Source organism: Cryptomeria japonica, chromosome 4 (assembly GCF_030272615.1).
Source record: "Cryptomeria japonica chromosome 4, Sugi_1.0, whole genome shotgun sequence".
NCBI lineage: Eukaryota > Viridiplantae > Streptophyta > Pinopsida > Cupressales > Cupressaceae > Cryptomeria > Cryptomeria japonica.
Genome location: NC_081408.1, coordinates 472,778,261 through 472,802,180, shown reverse-complemented (window position 1 = coordinate 472,802,180; position 23,920 = coordinate 472,778,261). Strand labels below are relative to the sequence as shown.

General features: G+C 35.2%; 1 protein-coding gene across 1 annotated transcript in view; it reads right to left on the bottom strand.

The window, feature by feature from the left end:
* Nucleotides 1–4,934, bottom strand: part of LOC131066819 (transcription factor MYB101-like) — a 17,485-nt gene extending 12,551 nt beyond the window's left edge. Inside the window, exon 1 of the mRNA XM_059219204.1 lies at nucleotides 4,141–4,934. Within this exon, the coding sequence (XP_059075187.1) occupies nucleotides 4,141–4,412 (272 nt within the window). The 5' untranslated portion in view covers nucleotides 4,413–4,934. The remainder of the gene's footprint in view (nucleotides 1–4,140) is intronic.
* Between the last annotated feature and the right edge of the window lie 18,986 nt (nucleotides 4,935–23,920).

Genomic DNA, 23,920 nt, shown 5'->3' with positions numbered 1-23,920 from the left:
ATTAATTTGGCTAAGAAAGCAGCTAATTTATAAGTAGGAGATCCAATGGTGTCAACAATCCAGGTCTCAAAGGAATGTCGACTTTGTGAATTTTTGGATCCCTATAAATATGTGGGGTCACTTCCTTTGACAGACATAGACATTGCTTAGTCATGTCATCAAGGGAGGAGTTAGAAATAGCCAGTTTAACCCTCTTCATGATCTTAGGGAAAGGGTTACGGGAAACAATTCTGTAGCTATTGGTGTCAGTGAGGAGGGCACACATTTTTGAAAGGTAATCATGCTTGTCCATAATGACCGTGGCATTGCCCTTGTCCACTTTGGTAATGATAAGCTCATTATTTCTCACAAGTTTATCAAAGGCAAGAATCTCTACTTTAGAGATGTTACATCTCGGAGGTTTGGCATGGCGAAGAGCCTCAACACAATCCTTTCTAACCTCTTTAGCAACATCAATGGGGAGAGTGCAGACCGCATTCTCAATATCAACAAGGAAGTCAACATGAGGGATAGCACGCAAAGCCACAACAAAGTGAAGACCACGTTTGAGAAAATTAAAAGTGCGAGGCTCCACGAAGGCATGAGATAAGTTGACAACAAGCTTTGACTCCCAGTTGCTGATAGGGGGAAGAGTGGGGGAGGATCGAGGATTAAACATTCTTATATATTGCATAGTTATATGAAGGATTCAACAACCCTTTCTCTCCCTACACCAATTCCCATTATGGAGCTCAAGGAGAAACACCCAAGGTGCCTTGAGTCTATCCCTATCCAACAAGCCGAAGAGTACCAAGGACCTCATCAACTTGGCCTCTTAGCCCACACTCAGGGTTGGCATACCTGTTGGAGCCTAGTGCTCTTGCTTCCTTGTATTATTTCTCCATAATTGGATGGTGAGATTGAAAGGTTTTATAGACTCCATCTAATTTACTTAATCATCATATGAACAGTTAGTCATAGAAATGCATTATTAAACTGTCATACATATTGCAGTCTATATTAATAATATTATTAAATTCTATATAAGAGCATTATTAGACTTCATATATTAAGCATACATATTTAGCTCATCCCCATGCATATCACCAAGAACAAAGATGTTACTCCCTATAACTTAATAAAAGTTTTGATCTGATCTGATCGATTGTCCTCTCATTGGAGTCTTTTGATTCCTTTCATTTATATCTCTCAATGTGAAGGAGAGGTCACACCTTTTCATAATGTATGCCCTTTGGAAAGAGACACACCCTTTCACCATTAGCACCCTTTTGAAAGAGTGCAACTCCTCATTATTTCTACCCTTGGAAAGGGACACAACCTTTTACCATCAGATCTACACTTATTTAAATTAGATCTGCACTTCTGATTCCCCCAAATTATCCTCTTCTCAAATGAGGTTCTCTTCTCCTTTTATATCCCATATTTGAGGGAGTCACAACTTTTCCTTCCATGTCTTCCGACCATTCATTAACTTAATTAAATTTTAATTATATTATTTTATATTTTAATTTTAATTTTATTTTTATTCTTTTGTATTTTGATATTATTATTATTATTTATTATTAAATTCCATTTCAAAGTGGGGGACATTACACGTATTCGACGATCTATTTACAAAACCCTCTTACAACACTCGCAAATATTATTGTAAACTACCTCCTTCGGCGATTTGTTTATAACCATAGGAATCTCAACTCCTCGAATCCTCTAATAGCCCCACTTGCAAATTTTACATTCATCTACAAGAAAAATCCATCCACACTCCACCCTCAGGTTCTAGTACAAATTGCCTCATGTTGGACGCTTTGCCTACACTCTATACCACTAATGCAAAGTAAAAGTTCTCTCTCAATCCATGCTCAAAATAAATCAACGATGTCGTGCACATAAAAATAGATAAGAAACATGCAAGCTATCTATTGATTTTTTGATCGAAATTAAATTGCAAATTTGATTACAATTTTTTAGCCTTATTGGCTTCACATACAAAACATGAAATCTGATTTTAAAAGTCAATCTGCCTATAGGCAAGAACTGCCATGAAATTCCTCCAATCTTCAAGTTCAAAATCTGCCATAAACACATTCTCCATCCTCAAACCTGCAACTTATTTTTCCTCTTCATCTTGTTCATCATCTTCAAACCTTCCCCCAAAAATCTAAAAATGGGATCCTCAAGTTTATGTTGAAGCCTACCTTTTAACCGCCATAGTTACCAAAACTCCTATTTTGTAACTTTCCCAAAAGTCATGCCAAAACCATGAGGAAAGATTATTTCTCATTTAGAAAATGCATTAAATGCCAAAAAGGCATTTTGCAACTCCACCTAACAACATGCAAACTCCCAAAATAAAAAATACCAAACAACTCCTCTTAGGTGCCCATTTTGAACTGCTACTTTTATGCAGCGAATTAATAAGTTGGTACAAGTTGTAAATCCCATAAATCCACGCCAAGAATGACATTTTTGAATTTTTTATTTGAAAATCTGCCCCTTCAATAATCTCACACATGGATTCCCCTGCATCATATTTCTAAGTTGGCATATGTAGTGGTGCATTTCTTCTAACGGATAGAGTGATCAAAATCTCTATAATGCCAAAGGAAGCATCTTAATTTGGTGTTATAAGAGTTTAGCTTGTAGGATTATAAATCAATGAGAGTTGTCATCTATATGAAAACTATTGACAAGAATAAGCATAGATCCAAGATCTAGGCTTATGGTAGAAGATTTTGATAGTAAAATATAAGTAAAATTAATAATTTATGACTATTCATATGTGTCTTAGAACACATGATAGCACATTATATATTAGTTAATCAACTTGCAGTGTACTGCATTCATCATATCTTATTGTTTATGTATCTCTAAATACAACATTCACTATATATGTCAATTCTCTTTTAATTACTTTCTTATCCTATTACATTTGATTGTATCATTTTAAATATATATCTCTTATCTACTTATTGCTCCCCTTTCTCTATCACTCTTATATGTTTACATCTTAATAGTATAAGTATTTGGAAAAATGTGTTTTATGTGCATGTTGTACCCTTCTTATGTTTTATGTTTCAGTGGTTGGCTAGATGTGTCACATCAAAGGAGAAAATTATTGGAACCTTGGATTTGTCTTACTAAAAAAATAAATACTTTAGTAAAGCACATGTTCCTTTAACACTAGATGAAATAGAAGACATGAGCCACATCCCCTATATAAGTTTAGCGAGTAACTTCTTATTTATGTTATGCTCTACACCTAAGTATTGTCTAGGTAGTGGGGTTCCTAAGCAATTATATATCTTAGCTAAGCAAAGAACATAGGAGTGCAATGAAGAGCCTTCATGTATCTTAGAGACATCGAAGTGTTTAATTTACTATTATGGAAAACAGACTTTGAGCAAGATAACAGAGATCAAACTGTTTTGTGGTGTGATTAATTGGATGAGAAAATAGCTTGCTATGGTTAATCTTTTGACTTAAAAAATAAAGTGTATAAAGGGAAACATAAAACAAAGGGAGATGCAGCATTAAGAGGGACGGCAAGTAAAATAAAATTGCTACCAAAATTTTTGGTAATTATGTAAATCTTAAACTTATATTACTTTGTTATTACATTGTTTCTTTTTAATATTTTACTTTTTATTTTGTACCATCTTTCTTTCAATTTCACACACCAGTTTTAAAATATGAAGTTTATTCTGTTCTTTTAAACCCTATGCACTGTTTTCATATTTCTGGAATGCATTCCTCATAATTTCAAATTTTGGGCTACCTAAACTAAAATTCCCAGAAAGAATGAGCTGAAAAAAATTCATTTGCTACGATGAAATGCAGATAGAATAAACCTTTGATTAACAGTTGATGAGTATGATACAATAAATTCATTTGTTGTGATGTAATGCAGAAAGAATAAACCTCTGATTAACTGTTGAAGAGTGAGAAACTTATTATATATTCTAACTGTATGATTTATTATTTCCATCATCTTTCCATTGAAATACTTGGCTATGGTGATCAAAATAAAAATAACAATATATGCAAATTTTTAGCGGTAATCAGAAGAAACAAATTCTGATGAGTTTGAATGTGTGATTTAAACAAAATAAAAAATTTAAAATGGCATGAAGAAATGCTCACCTTTTGAGATCTGGTTTGAGCTTGTTAACCCATCGGAGGCGGCAGGATTTACCGGTGCGAGGCAATAAACCCTTGGTGCGAATCGAACTCCAATCGCGCGGCCCATACTTCCTCACATATTCCACCAAAATATCATCTTCTTCTGCCATCCATGGCCCTTTCCTCAGTGCACTCTGCCCTTCGCCATTATTATTTTTATCATTCCCTTTGTTACTGCTATTTATTTTATTGCTTTCTTCAATTCCCTTCATGACGCTCTGCAACTTCTCCATATCTCTTTAAGTAATAAATGTAACCCTCGGTGACCAATTTTAATTCGTTGAAGAAAGTTTAATGCTCACCAGGAAGGGGATAATGGAAATGGCTCCAAGCTTGAAGAAAGTTTAGTTATGCTATCCCCTGTGATCTTTTCCTCTGCATCGATCCCTTTTACAAATCTTTACTGAAAATTATTCAAGCAATTGAAATTCAATACAAGCCTTCTCTTTACAAGATCAGGATTCGCCCTAATCGCTCATGAGAGGGTTTTATAGATTGAAATGCATCCTGCCCTTTTGAATCGGAATTTTCTTGCAAAGAAGGAAATCTGGGATTAATTCTCAACCAGAAGTTGACAGATTCTGAGTAAATTTTTGCCTGACTTTAAATAAAATTCGCAAGCGCATTAGGGTTAGAAGAAAAGGGTGGCAATTTGGATTTGAAAAAGACGAAGAGCATAAATCTTTTAGAAGGGGATTCTTCACAAGATTTGAGAGACGAAGAATGAGCAATACTCATAATGTCGGAAAACTCGCCGGCGGTCGGATTGGGTAGTTATTTTGCCGTTGGTAATTTTTTAGACCGCTAAACCTGTGTTTAGCGACCAATACGTGTAACACAAAACAAAATAAAATTGGTAACAACAAAATGCTTTTAAATAATGGTTCTTGCCAATCTTACTTGAGAAGGTTATTTTTCCTTCTATTCTGTGTTTTTCTTCTTCTTCTATTCTCTGGGTTTTTTTCTCTACAAAACAAATTGCAAGGATAGGCTCTCAATGTGCAAATTATCATAAAAGGTGGCTTTTAGAATTTATGTTTCTAAATTTTTACAAGATTTTTAAGTTTTTTTTATCAAGATTTTAGTTAGTTTTAAGTATAAAATATTCGGATTAAGAGATCATTTAATTTTCAAATAATATAATATATATAACTATTATTTTTGTTTTTGAGATTTCTATTTTTAAATTTAATATATTTAGAAACTTTTTATCTACAAAATCATTTGTTTAAAAAGTTTGAACAAATTTTTAAGAATAATAGATGTTTTTTATTTTTTTAAATTATTTCTTTATGTTTAAAACAAAAATGTCTATTTTAAATAGTTTGTTTTCCCTGTGAATAAAATGGTTTTCTATATAGTTGTGGAGATGGCGAGCGAAGGTGGCGAATTCGGCAGATGCAACGGCAACATCAGGCTTCTAACCGGCGAGCAGATTGTTGTGGCTCCGATCAATGGCAAGGGAGGTCAGGGGAAGATCGGGTCTTGGAGCGATGAAGTTGACGAAGCTTTTCCAATCAAAGCAATACAAAACCTTACGATCGGCAAGCAACCAGCTCTCAAATCAACAACATGGAAAGCTCAAACCCCAGGGCGACCATGGAAAGTGGATGCACCTAATCCTGTGGTGAAAGGTAATAGGGATCCTGGCCCACAAAGGAAATCAGATGCTAGTCACCCCTACACAAATAGTAATCTCGGGCCAATAAACTCGCAAGCATGGAAGAAGAATGGCTTTTCATGAAGCAATGATGGTTGGTTTCGAAATGCGAAGCTTCCTGCTTCTAATTTGGCGCGCAATTGGAAGTCAATTTTAAAACCTAATCCCTATGTACCGGAGACAGGAAAATTTAACATCCCTAATTGTCATAGGCAAGGTTTTAACCTTCCTCCGAGTAACGGCCCTAATAAATTTCGGAATGGGTGGTTTAGGGAAGACAAAACCTCGCGAGCCGATTGCAGAGGCCTGGCAGTCCACTGTCCTGACCAGAAACCAACGATCTTGTAATGCCCCGCCAGGAAACCCCGAAGGGTTTAAGTTAAAAACACTCCAATGGAGTGTAAATATTTTTTTTTTTATAATAATAAGAGTGTTAATAGTAAGACGCAACAATAAGATACATTAGAGTTATCTAAAGCTTAGATAACACAGCGAAAGACTAAACGAACCTAAGGAGTTTCCCAACGTGATTACGAACCTTACACCTAACTCAACTCACGTCATTTGATCCGATTAAGTTGGATATCTTAATTACAAGTTAATGCTTAAGACATGGATATGATATGTTCGATGAATTGACATTTTAGAATTTAGCAAGCGTTTCATCTATTATGATTGAAGATGAGGCTAACAATAGGATATTTACTCAATGAAGTTAAAACATAATTAACTTAAGAATTCACCCATTAAGGTTTAAGTAGGGTTAACTTGACGAGTCCATCCATTTTAGATACAATGCGACTAATATAACGAAGTTCATTCATTTAGGTTTAAAAGTAACCAACCACAAATGAGATCATCCTTTATAGTTATAAGTAAGGCTAATGAGACGAAATTCAATCATTAAGAATTAAGTTGTAAATAATAAAACGAGTTTCCTTCATTTGGTCTTAAACATAACCAACTAATAAGTCGTAGTTCATTTATAGAGTATAAAATGTAAAGAGCCAAAGAGTTCTTTCATTGAAGTTAAAATAATACTAAGAGATGGAGCTCAATTCATAAGGTGAAAATGTACTATAGCCACATGAGTTCATCCCTTTAATTAAAATATAGTTAGCAAGATGATATTCATTCGTTCAGGATTAAAAATTATAAGTACATAGTGACGATCATCCATTAGGATTAAAATATAACTAACTTAATGAGTTCACTCTTTTTAGTTTAAAATAAAGTTAATATGCAGACATACATTTTCTATGGGTAAGATATAAACAACTAAATGAGTTCTCTCGTTTTAGTTCAAATTATGTTGTAGATCATCTATAAAGGTTAGAATGAGGATAACCAATTTGAGTTCACCCAATTATAAAACTAATCTGGTAAGGATTATTTGTTTAGAATAAAACGTAAATAACTAAATGAATTCATCCAATTTAGTGAAATATAGCTAACATGACGATGTTCATTTATTAAGATAAAAAGGTAAATACCCAAATGAGGTGCTTCCATTAGATTTCAATTTAGGTATTATGACAGTTAATCCAATATTTGTTATCCATTCATTACATTCAAATTTCAATCTTTATGACAAGTTAATCCGTTAATTGTAACCTAGCGAGTTTCTTTCCATGCTTACTTCTTTTCATCAACATTAACAAATTACTTTCCATAATCATATTTACAATCCTATTATGACCCTAATTACTACATTTAACAAGATGACCAAATTTATGCATCCAAGAAATAACTTCATTAAAACCCCATTATACACTTACAAAATGCAACCATACATGCTAGCACTAAGAATGAACAAGTGGAACAAAAGCATCGCATAACACATATATGATCTCGGAGTTCACCCCTAAAGGGCTACATCTCCGGGTCTGCTCAACTGCAAGACCCCTCTGGCATTTAATATAGTTAGGATTACATAAGTTACATGTCATATACATTTCTGCCTTTTAGGCGAACATAACCAATATACAAACGTCCACTTCGGTCAGTAAATACATCTCTACAAGTTTTCCAACCAAGTTCACATAAATGAAAGCATCACTCGTCTAGGTATGTTATTTAATCCTTAGATAAACATCATTGACATATTGGTTTAGAACTATACACTAGTCCCCTCTCTAGCAACACAATTATACCCTATTCAAAAGAAATGTACTTTAAAAGGAAAACTTGAAATGAAAAGAAAACGCTCCCCAATGATTTATAAATCTCTTGCGTATATATAAAGCAAGTATACATGTATCTCAATTTATATCTAAACAAATTAAATTAACATCTGAATACTGATGGTTAATTCACTGACATTATTCGTTACAAAGGAACCAACAAACCACATATAATTAATAATATATATTAATATATGGATTATCTAAAATAACATTTGTCTAATATCCACATTAATCCATAATTAATAATTAATAAATACTAATGCTATATATTAATCAGAGTTTAGCAATAGTCAATATATGATTAATAACATATATTACTATATGGATTAGCTAAATTAGCATTTATTTAAAACCCACATTAACCCACAAATTAAAATTTATATATATTAATAATATATATTAATCAAAGATTAATGATATCAAGTATATTAATTCATAACTAAATCTATCCATATTTATTTTATTTTTATTTTTTTCTAAAACACAAGATTTATTAATCTTTTTTTTTATATATATAAAAATTTCTTTTTAATAAATAAAATAAAAAAATAATTAAAAAAATACTTAAAAGAAAATTGGAGGGGACACTGCGGGGCCCACCTTCCAACAAGGAAGAGGGGGGGACCCCCGCAGCTCCCTTGTGGCCAAACAGTGGAACAGGGCACCCCCTGCGGCCACTGTGAACGCAGGGAACCCTGCGGCCACTTAGTGACTGCAAGTCCCTGCGGCCCGTGGGGAGGAGGGCGCGGTGTGGGGAGGAGGGCGCGGGTAGAGCCCCCAGCTCCTCCGCTCTCTAGCCTTAGCCGCTAACAATTTTCGAATTTCTTTTCGAATGAACACATTTCGATTTACAATTTTATTTTTATTTTTATATAAATGATTTTAATAAAAATAATCAAAACAATAACCCATCTAATTAAAATAATAATAATAAGAGTGTTAATAGTAAGACACAACAATAAGATACATTAGAGTTATCTAAAGCTTAGATAACACAGCGGAAGACTAAACGAACCTAAGGAGTTTCCCAACGTGATTATGAACCTTACACCTAACTCAACTCGCGTCATTTGATCCGATTAAGTTGGATATCTTAATTACAAGTTAATGCTTAAGACATGGATATGATATGTTCGATGAATTGACATTTTAGAATTTAGGAAGTGTTTCATCTAATATGATTGGAGATGAGGCTAACAATAGGATATTTACTCAATGAAGTTAAAACATAATTAACTTAAGAATTCACCCATTAAGGTTTAAGTAGGGTTAACTTGACGAGTCCATCCATTTTAGATACAATGCGACTAATATAACGAAGTTCATTCATTTAGGTTTAAAAGTAACCAACCACAAATGAGATCATCCTTTATAGTTATAAGTAAGGCTAATGAGACGAAATTCAATCATTAAGAATTAAGTTGTAAATAATAAAACGAGGTTCCTTCATTTGGTCTTAAACATAACCAACTAATAAGTCATAGTTCATTTATAGAGTATAAAATGTAAAGAGCCAAAGAGTTCTTTCATTGAAGTTAAAATAATACTAAGAGATGGAGCTCAATTCATAAGGTGAAAATGTATTATAGCCACATGAGTTTATTCCTTTAATTAAAATATAGTTAGCAAGATGATATTCATTCATTCAGGATTAAAAATTATAAGTACATAGTGACGATCATCCATTAGGATTAAAATATAACTAACTTAATGAGTTCACTCTTTTTAGTTTAAAATAAAGTTAATATACAGACATACATTTGCTATGGGTAAGATATAAACAACTAAATGAGTTCTCTCGTTTTAGTTCAAATTATGTTGCAGATCATTTATTAAGGTTAGAATGAGGATAACCAATTTGAGTTCACCCAATTATAAAACTAATCTGGTAAGGATTATTTGTTTAGAATAAAACGTAAATAACTAAATGAATTCATCCAATTTAGTGAAATATAACTAACATGACGATGTTCATTTATTAAGATAAAAAGGTAAATACCCAAATGAGGTGCTTCCATTAGATTTCAATTTAGGTATTATGACAGTTAATCCAATATTTGTTATCCATTCATTACATTCAAATTTCAATCTTTATGACAAGTTAATCCGTTAATTGTAACCTAGCGAGTTTCTTTCCATGCTTACTTCTTTTCATCAACATTAACAAATAACTTTCCATAATCATATTTACAATCCTATTATGACCCTAATTACTACATTTAACAAGATGACCAAATTTATGCATCCAAGAAATAACTTCATTAAAACCCCATTATACACTTACAAAATGCAACCATACATGCTAGCACTAAGAATAAACAAGTGGAACAAAAGCATCGCATAACACAGATATGATCTCGGAGTTCACCCCTAAAGGGCTACATCTCCGAGTCTGCTCAACTGCAAGACCCCTCTGACATTTAATATAGTTAGGATTACATAAGCTACATGTCATATACATTTCTGCCTTTTAGGCGAACACAACCAATATACAAACGTCCACTTCGGTCAGTAAATACATCTCTACAAGTTTTCCAACCAAGTTCACATAAATGAAAGCATCACTTGTCTAGGTATGTTATTTAATCCTTAGATAAACATCATTGACATATTGGTTTAGAACTATACACTAGTCCCCTCTCTAGCAACACAATTATACCCTATTCAAAAGAAATGTACTTTAAAAGGAAAACTTGAAATGAAAAGAAAACGCTCCCCAATGATTTATAAATATCTTGCGTATATATAAAGCAAGTATACATGTATCTCAATTTATATCTAACCAAATAAAATTAACATCTGAATACTGATGGTTGATTCACTGACATTATTCGTTACAAAGGAACCAACAAACCACATATAATTAATAATATATATTAATATATGGATTATCTAAAATAACATTTGTCTAATATCCACATTAATCCATAATTAATAATCAATAAATACTAATGCTATATATTAATAAGAGTTTAGCAATAGTCAATAGATGATTAATAACATATATTACTATATGGATTAGCTAAATTAGCATTTATTTAAAACCCACATTAACCCACAAATTAAAATTTATATATATTAATAATATATATTAATCAAAGATTAATGATATCAAGTATATTAATTCATAACTAAATCTATCCATATTTATTTTATTTTTATTTTTTTCTAAAACACAAGATTTATTAATCTTTGTTTTTTATATATATAAAAATTTCTTTTTAATAAATAAAATAAAAAAATAATAAAAAAATACTTAAAAGAAAATTGGAGGGGACACTGCGGGGCCCACCTTCCAACAAGGAAGAGGCGGGGACCCCCGCAGCTCCCTTGCGGCCGAACAGTGGAACAGGGCACCCCCTGCGGCCACTGTGGGCGTAGGGTTTCCCTGCGGCCACCGTGGACACAGGTTTTACCCTGTGGCCACTGTGAACGCAGGGAACCCTGCAGCTACTTAGTGACTGTAGGTCCCTGCGGCCCGCAGGGAGGAGGGCGCGGGTAGAGCCCTCGGCTCCTCCGCCCTCCAGCCCTAGCTGCTAACAATTTTTGAATTTATTTTCAAACGAACACATTTCGATTTACAATTTTTTTTTTTTTATATAAATGATTTAAAAAGAAAAAATCAAAACAATAACCCATCTAATTAAAATAATAATAAACCAAAACCCACACCCCATTTTATCTCATTCACAGTCCCACACAGGGACTGTAATACATTTTTCCAGAAAGACCAAAACAACAAAATGTGGAAAAATTTCCCAGCAAGTTCATGATTTTCCCAAAAACCCAATAACTTTCAAATGGGTAAGATTTGCTAAATCACAAAACCATAAAAACATTCTTGATCCAATATCCACCACTATTTTCAAAATTAGAACTCAAATTTTAAGAACATCCATGGATTATCTTTCTTTTTTTTTAAAATACAGAATTTCCATGAGGAAGAACCAACCACATTTTCTTTTGATTTACAATGGAATAAAAGATAAACAAGAAACCTACCTCCTGTAGCATTCCTAGCAAAAATTTTGAAGAAGAGCCCAATCTGCAGCTGTAGAAAAATCCATCCTTCCCCAAAAATCCCCCAAATCTCCATCCCCATATTTTTCTTTTCCAAAAAATTCAACCCCCAAAAAATATTTTTCAACCTAGGTTAAATGACAACCCCTTTTGACCTAATTTCTAATTTCGAAATTTAAGCCCTTTTAAAAATAAAAAGAAATAATAATTCTTTTCAACTACTAAATTAATTTAACTTGATTTTCAAATTAATATACTTCTCTCTTATTTAATCTTAATTTTAATTTCTCAATATTCATTAAGCCAACGCTTATATTTTGAACTATTGACAAGGGTAGAATATTTAAATTAAATAAATTTCCAAAATCAAACTTTTACACTATATCATACTTTACAAATTAAAAAACGATTTTCTTTAAATAATAAAATTTACCCTTTCATTTCCAAAATGCAAAAGTGGTTAAATTATTTCTATTTCCAATTGACTTTAAATCTTCCTTCTTCTTTTTTTTTATTAAAACGCATAAACTAATTAAATTCGTTATTTAAAATTAACTATTAAACTAAACTCACTACAAACATAAATAAAACACTCTTTTTAATTAATGATTAATCTCATGAAAGTAACCTATTTATTTTAATTTATCAACTAATAATGCATAAATGAACACATTAATTCAAATTACATACTTAAGCTTGCTACAATTATAAATAAAGCGATCTCTTAAATTAACGATTAATCATATAAAAGAAACCTATCTATTTTAATTTCTCAATTACTAATGCATAAATCAACACATTAAATTGAATTAAAATACTTAGGATAAAATACTCCATTCCCCATATGCAAGGCACACAAACCAAGAAAGTCCACCAATCACACGACACGCAACCCAAATGACAAAGGAACCCTACGGTCCACACACGACGCTCACCTGATTATGGCTAAGACAAGACGAGATTTTTATGACCACCTAATCCAAATCCTAATGATGAAGGAGGTATACTCAACCTTGCAAATCCCAATGGAGATGAACCTCGCACCTAGGCGGTATAGTACCTACAATCTCATGCACCCATGAGTCACACAAGCATACATATATATACATATTCAATGAAGGTGTTAGCTCGAGATTTATAACAAGAATTAGGGAAACAATTACATTTACACAAGAATCGATACAAAATCACAATAATAGGTATGCACAATTATTTATATTATCTAATCTACAACATTTCATCACAGTTAATCAACCATTCAAGGATGCCACATAGGAAGTCAACCAAGGTCAAACGGGTTTTACAAGGCCGACTAGGGTAGGGGCATTACAGATCTAAGGCGAAGATACAAACCATCGGCTTATACAGTCATCCACAAACCGGTAAGGAATCTTTGAGACCCACTATTATTTTGGATGATAATAAGATCATTTTGGCTAGGTCACATCTTCAAGATTTTTGTTTCTTTACCAAATGGGGTGAAGGCAAATGGATAAGGGGAAATTTTGAGAAATGGTGTAGATCGCAATGGGGGGAGAACATTAACTTTAATGTCCTTCCAAATGATTATTATCTGATTGAGTTTATGAAAAATGAGGACATGTTTAATGCTAAAAATAAAGGTCCTTATACTTTGGACGGGATTGGGGTGCATATCATTGATTGGAAACCAAATTTTAATCCCCGGTTCCATACCCTACCGGAAAACACAGTCTGGTTAAGGTTATATAAATGCCCATCAGACTATTGGCACATTGAGATCATTAAAGATATATGCAAAGAGCTTGACACTTTTGTTTCTGTGGACGATATTCTAGAGGATAGGGTGTGGGGTAGGTTTATCAGGATATGCATTTATACCGGCCAGATCTCCAAAATCCCTCAAGAAGTCAAAAATGTTGGGGGCGGAGAGGTATGGATTCAAAGGATTGACAGAGAAGATCAGTTGCACCTTTGCCCCAAATGCTTCTCAAGGGAGCACATAGGTCTTGAATGTGAAGTTTCGGCCTCTATCCTTAAAAATTATGCGTGTGTGCAAACTAAGTCGACTGACATGAAGTTAGTCAAGGAAAATACAGAAAATCGGGAAGCAAATGATGTAGAGCAATCCATGACGACCAATATGAAGGTGGTGGAAAAGAATAATCTTGTTGTTCATTCTCCTCTTGTTGTGTCTAGTCATCAACAGATCCATACTGCCAATAGTGAAAGTGCTCAAGCTCTACTAAATCTTTTGGAAGATGCTAAAACCCTTCAAAAGGATATTATAACAAAGTTTGCAGCTTCTCTTTCCTCAGTACCCAATAAGGCCGATGATTTTAGTGTGATGGGGGATGAGATTATTCCCCCTCTGCCAATTGGTCCAACCGCCTCTAATGATCCAGGCAAGAAAGGCTTCACCATTGGCTTGGAAGAAAGAGAAATTGATTCATCTGCCTTAGAATGGGAAGAAGATGTTGAACCGGTTGCCAAACTTATAATGGATAATATTGCAAAAGGGTTTGGGAAGTCTGAGTCACATATTAATGTACCAAATTTCCATCCAAAGGGAAAAAGGGGGCACAAATCAAGGAAAACAATGTTGATAATCGCAAGTGCAGCTAGTGGGTAGTCCAAACTTAACTTAGGGAAGGCAAACCCCCTTCCCCAGGATCCATGAGACTACTATCCTAGAACGTAGGGGGCCTTAATGCCCCTAACAAATGGCATTTAATTAAGCACAAGATTAATGAGACTAAGGGGGATATTTAGGTATTACAGGAGACTAAATGGAGTCAGTCTGAGATTGAAAAAAAAATGAAAGTATGGAAACTATGGAAAGGTCTATTAAGGAAATCCGAGGGAGCCTCTCGTGGCATGGGAATAATTTGGATTCCTTTGAATGTTAAAGTCACTCTCCTTGGCGAAGATAAATATTGCCAGCATTGTCTGGTCACTAGTTTATGCAAAAATGAGAGTTTCAATCTCTTTAATGTCTACAGACCTTCTGCTGCTAATGACAAACGAGAGATTTGGGCACTCATGTCAAACAGATTCCAAAATATCATTATGGGCAGTTGTGTGTTTGCAGGCGACTTCAATGCTATCTTGGCAAGTAATGAAAAGAAGGGTGGTATTCAGAGGATTGGTATGGCTCAAAAATATTTCCAGGAATTTGTTGATAAGAATCATTTATTGGATGCTACTATGAAGAATGATACCTTTACATGGACAAATAGGCATACCGGTTTCACTGAAATTGCAGAGTGTCTAGACTGGTTTGTGGTGGCTGGTGATTGGCTAGCACAAAATATTATTCTTGAATAATCTATTCTACCCCTTATAGGATCAAATCATTTCCCTATTTTCCTAAATGTGTCTATAGGACATTCTGAGGGTGGCCATCCTTTCCGATTTGAGTCGATGTGGCTTAGAGTACCAAATCTACATGATTTGATAGAAACATGGTGGAATGTGTCGGTTCTCAGAAACAACTTAAGGTTGTTCAAGCTAAATAAGAAACTCAAGTATATTATGGTCAAAATCAAAGAGTGGAATTTGAGTCAGTTCCAAAACATCCATAAGGAGAAACTCAGAGTTACAATAGAATTGGAGGATTTATCCAATTCTGTCATTAAGTCAGGCATGAATGATGTACTCGTCAAAAGGGAAAGCTCCCTCAAGTCTGAACTAAATGAAATTCTTCCGCGTGAAGAAATTCATTGGAGACATAAATCCAAGGAACTTTGGCTCAAGGATGGAAATAGAAATACCAAGTTCTTCCACAGATCGACTATTGCCGACTGTAGAAGGACCAGAATATCGGAGGTTGTAAAACCGGATGGTAGTATTGCCAAAGATTATGAGGATATTACCTGGGAAGTAGTAAGACATTTTGAATCTCTGACGAATGGCAATTGTTAGAATGTTCAAGAAGCAAGAAACAAAATTCTAGACGCAATCCCTCCTATAAATACTGAAAGACACAATAAAGAGCTCTTCAAACCTATTGACTTAGAAGAAGTCAGGAAAGTTACCTTCCAATTGAATCCTAATAAGACTCTAGGCCTTGATAGTTTTCTTGCAGCCTTCTTTCAGTATTTCTGGAACATTATTACCCAGGATTTGCACCTAGCGATAGAAGAATCCAGGAAAAAAATGACTATGCTGGGAGCCATCAATCATACCTTTCTAGCTTTAGTACCGAAAAAGAAGAACCTTCAACAAATGGGTGATTTTAGACTAATTTCTTTATGAAACTCAGTGTACAAAATAGAAACAAAGATCATTGCTAATAGACTGAAACCTCTTCTAAAATATATTATTTCAGATGAACAGAGTGGCTTTGCCCATGGTCGCTCTATTGTTGAAGGCATCATCACTACTCATGAAACCCTCCACACTGCAAGGAAAACTAAAGCTTCTTGTATGATATTAAAGTTGGATATCATGAAAGCCTATGATATGGTGGACAAGGAATTTCTTGTAGAAGTATTGAGGAAATTTGGCTTCTATAATGAATGGATCACTTGGGTCAAGAATTATCTATCAACCCCCAAATTCTTAGTTTTGGTTAACGGTTCATCTCATGGTTTCTTCCCTTCAACAAAAGGTATTCGCCAAGGGGATCCTATGTTTCCATTTTTGTTTATAATTATGGCTGAAGCTTTAGGTCGGATGATTAAATCTCTTCACCATGATGGTCATTGGCTGGGTGTCAATGTGGCTACAAGAGTTGAACATTCAACCCACTTGCAATTTGCTGATGATACTATTCTTTTTGGAGCCTCTAGCAGAAGAGAGGCAAGGATTATAAATACATTCCTGGATGACTATTGTAAGGCATCGGGGCAAAAAATCAATTGGAACAAGTCAGAAGTGTTCTTTATCAACACGGTGCCGAATATGCAAGGTGTCCTATCAAGAATCCTCAATTTAAGAGTGGCAAACTTTCCAGGTAAATTCCTTGGGACTCCTTTTTTTAGTGGTCATAATAAGACTTGCTATTGGACACATCTTATTGAGAAATGTAAAGCTAGGCTTGAAAATTGGAAAGGGAAGTGGTTATCATCTGTCGGTAAGCTTACTATGATAAAATTAGTCCTCTTTGTCATATCGGTTTTCTCTATGGCTTGCATGAAGCTACCGGTTGCCATAGAAGATGAGTTAATTACTATAATGATAAATTTCCTTTGGAATGGATCGAATGACAAAGGGAAATTTCCACTGATTGCTCGGGGAAAAATAAGCCAACAAAAAAATGCTGAGGGTGCTGGCATTTGATTGATTTCTACTATGAATTTGGCTATGGGAGCAAAATTGGTGTGGGAAATTTGTAGAGGTGGTAATCAAAAGTGGACAGTAATCCTAAAACACAAATATCTGGACTCACTCGAACCTAAAAGGATTCTCATAGTTACCGACCCTCCCAGGGGCTTAGCCATTTGGAATTTTATGCTGGAATGCAGAGAAATCATAAGCGATCAGGTCACTTGGGATGTCAGAAATGGGAGGAATGCATCCTTCTGGTTGGATTCTTGGAGTGGCGAAGAAGCCTTGTGTCATAACCCCATTCTTCAACCTATAATGAGAGAAACATGTTAGCTTTCAGGTCACAAGGTCTATGATTAGGGTCATTCAATTAAGGAGAATGGGATTGACAAATGGGTGTGGAACTCTCTGGACCCCTTGGTTTTAGCCCAAAATCAGAAAGACCTTTTTGTCGATATTCTGAAGAATTGAATCATTCATCCATCCCTGAATGAGGACATCATTAGATGGTGTGGCTCTTCTGATGGTAAGTATAAGGTATGTTTTGGCTATAAATTGAAAGAAGTTGCAGTAGATAAGAAGGATTGTCAAGTTAGTCTGTTCTAGCACAAACATCTAAAAGCAGGTTCCTTTGCTTGGATGGCTTTTCAGAGGAAAATATTAACCAATGAAAGACTCCTTAAATTGGGTATTAATGGGCCTAGTAGATGTGTTTTATGTCGGAATCAAGAGAAAATAATTGATCACCTTTTGCTCCACTGCAATTTCTCCAGCAACTGTTGGTGGCATTTTATGGGTAAGTTAAATCTGGTATGCCCTTTTTTGAAAGGTTTGGATGATTGGTTTCTACTATGACCTAAATCAAAATTCAAGGTGTTATTTGGGGACTTATTTGTTATCCTACGCTCACTGATGATTTGGGAAATTTGGAAAGAAAGGAATCGAAATTTTTTCAAGGATTAAGAGATGGCAAGGCGTTATTTGGGGACTTATTTGTTATCCTACGCTCATTGATGATTTGGGAAATTTGGAAAGAAAGGAATCGAAGAATTTTCAAGGATTAAGAGATGGGCTAGTTAGCCCTCTATGGAAAAATTGAGAACCACATGGTTGAGCTCCTAAACGAAGCGACCAAGTCCAAAATGCTGAAAAAGAATCTATACATTGACTGGGATTGGTAGTTAAAGCTTGTGTTCCCTAATTTGATCATCCCCTCGCTTTTCGAAAATGGTAATCTTGAGATACCGGCTAATCCAAGATTGGATGTTAAATGGGTGGCCCCAGAACCAGGGTGGCATAAGATTAACTTCGATAGTGCCTCTACAGGGAATCCGGGGTGTAGTGGCATTGGATGTTGTATTAGAGATTTTGAAGGCATCTGCATTAAGGAAATTTCTGAAGACATCGGCTTGGCCACTAACAATGAGGCTGAATTCCGAGCGGCATTAAGAGGTTTGCAACTAGGGTCTGAGTTGGGGATTAAAATAATCCACTTGGAGGGCGATTCATTAAATGTTATCAATGTTCATAGTAACTGTAGACACCTAAAATTGTCATGTCTAATGAAATAAATATTTTATTTATTTAATTATCTAAGCCTAATTCTTCTATTAATTAAATAAATCTTTATTTATTTAATTAATTCATTTATCCTCTTCTAGCCTTATTTCTCATTTAAATAAATACATTTATTTATTTAAATTATCCTTTTCCTAAATTAAATAAATAAATACTTTTATTTATTTAATTGATCCCACTTCTTCTATTAATTAAATAAATCTTTATTCATTTAATTAATTCATTAGCCTTTTCTACCCATGACACATGTCATTCATCTCTTAATTCATACACTACCTACCCCTTTCATTATTTTATTATTTTCTCTACCTACCCTCTAATCATAGCCGACCTCTTTTACACCTCTCAATCTTATCCCTCCATTTCATATAGTGTCTTCTATAAAAGAAGATGCTTCCTTCATTATAAAACCCTAACTAACTACTTGATCAATTGACTACTTGACTACACTACGCTTTTCATATGTGATCCTACTTGCAACCACATATCCGTTCTTTGTTGAGCTCTTGTGCATACATAAAATCTGAGAGCAAATATATCAAGCAAGATCAATGGAGATAGGAAGAATGAAGAACCAAACCCTATTGGACATGTGATGGTACGATCTTTGTGATTTCATTTGACTTGCATTGTCTTAGGTAATCTTCATATGTTATGGTGGATGTTTGTTGTTGTTAGGCTGTGGTTGAATTCATTTAGTCTTTCAATATTATTGTTTATCCATTTTCACCGTATACATTTTGGCACGCCCGGTGGGACTCTTGTCCCTTTTGCATTTAACACCTTTGTTGCAGATTTTGTGTTTTGAAGTTGCAGATCTGACATTTTTGATAGTATTTTGGTATTTTCGCGTCTGCGTACTTTCGGATCGCGTTTTTGGTTTTCCGCCGCGTCTGTGACATCTAGGATCGTGCGTCCATACCCTCGACAATTTTTTTTTTTTTTGCAAATTCCAGGAATCGCGTCTGTGTTCCATAATCGTGTCTGTGGGGTTTTTAGGTACGTTTGCGTCCAGAAGTCACATCTGTGTCTATGTGTCACAGAAGCGCGTCTGCGTCCAGAAGCCGCGTTTGTGTTTATGGTAACCGTGTTTGTGTGCGCTGATGCCGTTTTGGGGGTTTTCATTGATTCAGTTTTTAGTCATTTGGTTTTTGTTTTTTTTTTTAGATCTGGTTTATTTTGAGCTAACATTTTCAGATCTAGCTAACGAAATTGGTGCAGCTTGTCTTGAAAGCAAAAAATCATTTTGTTGAAGGCCCCTATTTCACAAAGTCTTTTGGATCTAAAAGTTACCTAACTTGTGTGCTTGCAGGAAGGGGTGATTATTTCAAACAATCCAAACTACTAACAAATCTTTGTTGCAGGACCTTGGCAAGGGTTTTTGATCTTTATTGTGTACCTTGTTTTCATAGACTAGCAAACACTTCAATTGGTGCATTAAACTTGAATCATTGTCTTTTGTGTCTTGAACAATAGGCTCTTTTTGTTTAAACTTTAGAGGGCCTGTCTCCCCATGTGGTCATTACGACTACTAGTGAGAAGAGAACAACCCAAGTGGTAGCAAAGGAAAAGCCATCTTCTTCCCAACCACTATAAATAACTGTATTCATGGTGCAAACTATGAATAACGTGTGCTGATTAGTTCATACCGACACTATGTCTCCCCATAAACCCGTTTGATCAAATTTATTTGATCATTTGTAGAGCGTAACCCCTACCGGCTGGGAGCCTTCTATATTTATAGAGCTGAAAGTGCCGCATGTATGGCCACACGAGCGGATGCCCTTACTAGCACCTTTTTGTTTTAGAAGCCCAAATCCTTCTAGTTGTTGGGGCAGGAGGTCGGACATCTGGTAGCGGCCCACACACATATGATTCTTATTAGAGATACAAAGTTCACCACAAGGAGTTTTTGTGGGGACTGATGCTTGGCTGCCCCGAGAAGTGAGTGCCGAGGGTGGAGCCAGTGGGGTCAAGCATCTAAGTATCCGCTCTAAATAGCGTAGCCTCGGGGGCAAAACCCCATGTGGGATCAACAACTATTGTCTTGGCTAGCCATAAGAATTGTGCTTGACTTATTTTAAACATTCAAACATTCAAGACCAAACAACAAAACATTGTGTCTTTTGTGTCTTCAAGTGTATGCAAAATAGTTTTACATCAAACAACACACTTTTCTTTGAGTCATTTTTGTCTAGACACATGCAAACATTGAGTCCTCATCAACACTGTGTCATCTTGTCACGAAAAAATAGTCAAACATTCAGATTTGGTCACAACAAAGCAACTTCATAGATTGGAAAAAATTGCACAAATTTTGCAGAAACGCGTCTGTGTCGTATGACCGCGTCTGTGAAGGGAAGAAATGCGTCTGTGTTCTCAGAATCAACATTGCATTTATAAAATCTTTGACTCGCGTTTGTGTTAAACAGAACCACGTCTGTGTCAGGAAATCACGTCTGTGCAGTATACAGGCACGCCTATGTTCAGAATTGGAAAACTTTTACAGTCCAGCAAACAAACACAATCAGTTTCGGAATTCTTGAGCTTCCTAGGTTATTTCTCTAGGGTTTCATCTAGCATTCAACCTGTCTTTGGGTCTCACAAAGTCCATCATTGCTTTACACCTTACATTACATTCACATTTGTCTAAACTTGAGTCAAAAGGTCACTTGCTTGTCCTCATCATACTTTGTCAACACACTACATACAACAACATTTTGCTAAGTGGTCCCTCATCAAGGTCTATCACCTTTGGGTCTCATTTGGTCTTACTTAGAGTCAAGGTCAACTTACCTCATCAAGAGAAACTATCCTCTCTTTGGAAGCCACACCTACTCTACTACATACATACTTGGTCTTACACTTTGGTCATTGCAAGTAAACCTTAGATTCATTTACATTCCATTCAACTCTTGGTCTTCCATACTCTTTCCATTTTCATCTATTCTCACACATCTTGGTCAATACCTAGTTCATGGTTGAAACCCATCTCAAAAATCTAGGAGAGAAGCTAAAGAGGCTCAAGAGTCCGCAAACATGAGCTCCTATGAGTATGACAATGATATCTTTTTCAATTCTGATCATACTACATTACCTGACATGGACGCCTATAGAAACATTCCAAATGTTGAGCACATGGACACTACCAACAACAATGATACACACAATGACAATATGGACAACTTTTCTGTACATTCAGCAGAAGTGGAAGACACCATTATGAATCCCCATTTCAGTAGATTGGTTGAGGACATAATGAGAGATAGACAATACTTCTTACAAGTGATGGCACAAAGTGGAGCCAAGATTCCTCATGATTTTGACATGTCTCAAATAATGGAACATAGACCTTTGCAACAATCTCACTCCAACATGGATCAAAGGAGGCCTAATAGTGGAGGCAATAGAGGACCACATATGGTGCCTGAATCACCATCATCTTTGTTTCAAAAACCAGAGGTCCCATACACACATGGTCAAGCATATGATACTCACCTTCGCATACCATTATGGAAGTCTTATGCAGAAAAATATGCTCAATCACATACCAATGCTAAGGATCAACCACCAAAGCAATTGGATATTCAAAGGCATGCTCAAAATTTGGACACAAGGAAACCCCGCGTCAAATTTGGGGGCAACACACTAGAACAAACTCATGACATTCCTATAGAGTATGGTATACATGGACAAAGCAGATATTCCATTCCTCACCATGACTCTATACCAGGTGGTCCATATACGCAGCATCATTATAGACCTCCTCCATATGAACACGTGTATGATCAATATCATCCATATATGCTACATGCTCCTCCTCTAATTGGTGCCTCAAGCATGGGGTATGGTCCAAGAAGTCGATCTCCACCTAAGAGCAATTTGGAACAACAAATCAAGGATTTACAAAAGAAAATGGAGGACATAAATACACCGAAGCCAACATACACAATGAGAGACATATGTCCTTATCCATTTGACAAAAGCATTCCAATGCCTCCATTTCCTACACACTTTGTGACGCCTAAGTTTGATAAGTATAGAGGAAAAGGAGATCCTAAGGCACACATAAGACAATTTTTCACAGTTTTTTCAGAAGAGACATATTTGATGAGATTATTCCCACAGAGCTTAGGTGATCAAGCTATGGAATGGTTCTCCCAACTTCCACCTAGAATTAAGTCATGGGGTGACTTAGCAGAGGCATTTATTCAACATTTCTCCTACAACATAGAGACAGACATATCAGTCACTACTTTGTGCAACACCAAGCAAAAGAGGGAGAGTCTTTTGCATCATTTTTGCAAAGATGGAGAAATCTAGCCAGCAAATGCTCTGGTGAAATTCCACAAAACCAAATGGTAGAGATGTTCACCCAGAATGTTAACAAAGACATTGGCTATGATCTAAGGAAAGCTTGTTTGTCCACCTTCAAGGACGTCATTGAAAAAGGCTTAGCGACAGAAAAGGTCCTAATTGAACAAGGAGTCATTAAGATATTCAAGGAAAACAAAGATGACTTTAAAGGAAAAGACAAGCCAAGATTTTGGAATAAAAACAAGAACACAGTCAATGATGGTGTTGTTGATGCCAATACAATATGACCAAAAATCATTTTTTCTGGATCAAGTTCTACAAACAATCAAGTGAATACTCAAACAACTTCAAAGTCATGAAGGAAGTACACCCCATTGGGAGAACCACTTGAGTCAGATTTCAAAAAGCTAGTGGCAAACAAAGTAATCACAATTCCAGATTTTCATCCATATGAGCCAAAAGTCAAACCAAATTGGTGGAATGATGATGAGTATTGCGAATTCCATAAGAGAAAGGGTCATAAGATAGGAAATTGTCATTGACTGAAGAACATCATACAAGATCTTATTGATAGGGGTGACATTGAGATTGAAGGACACTCATCCAATCAAGAACATGAGATGTTTAAGGAACCATTCCCAAAACATGACAAAGGAAAAGCTAAAGCCACAGATGACCAAACTAACTATACAAGAGAATCCTATAACTATGATTCAACTATCAATCACAT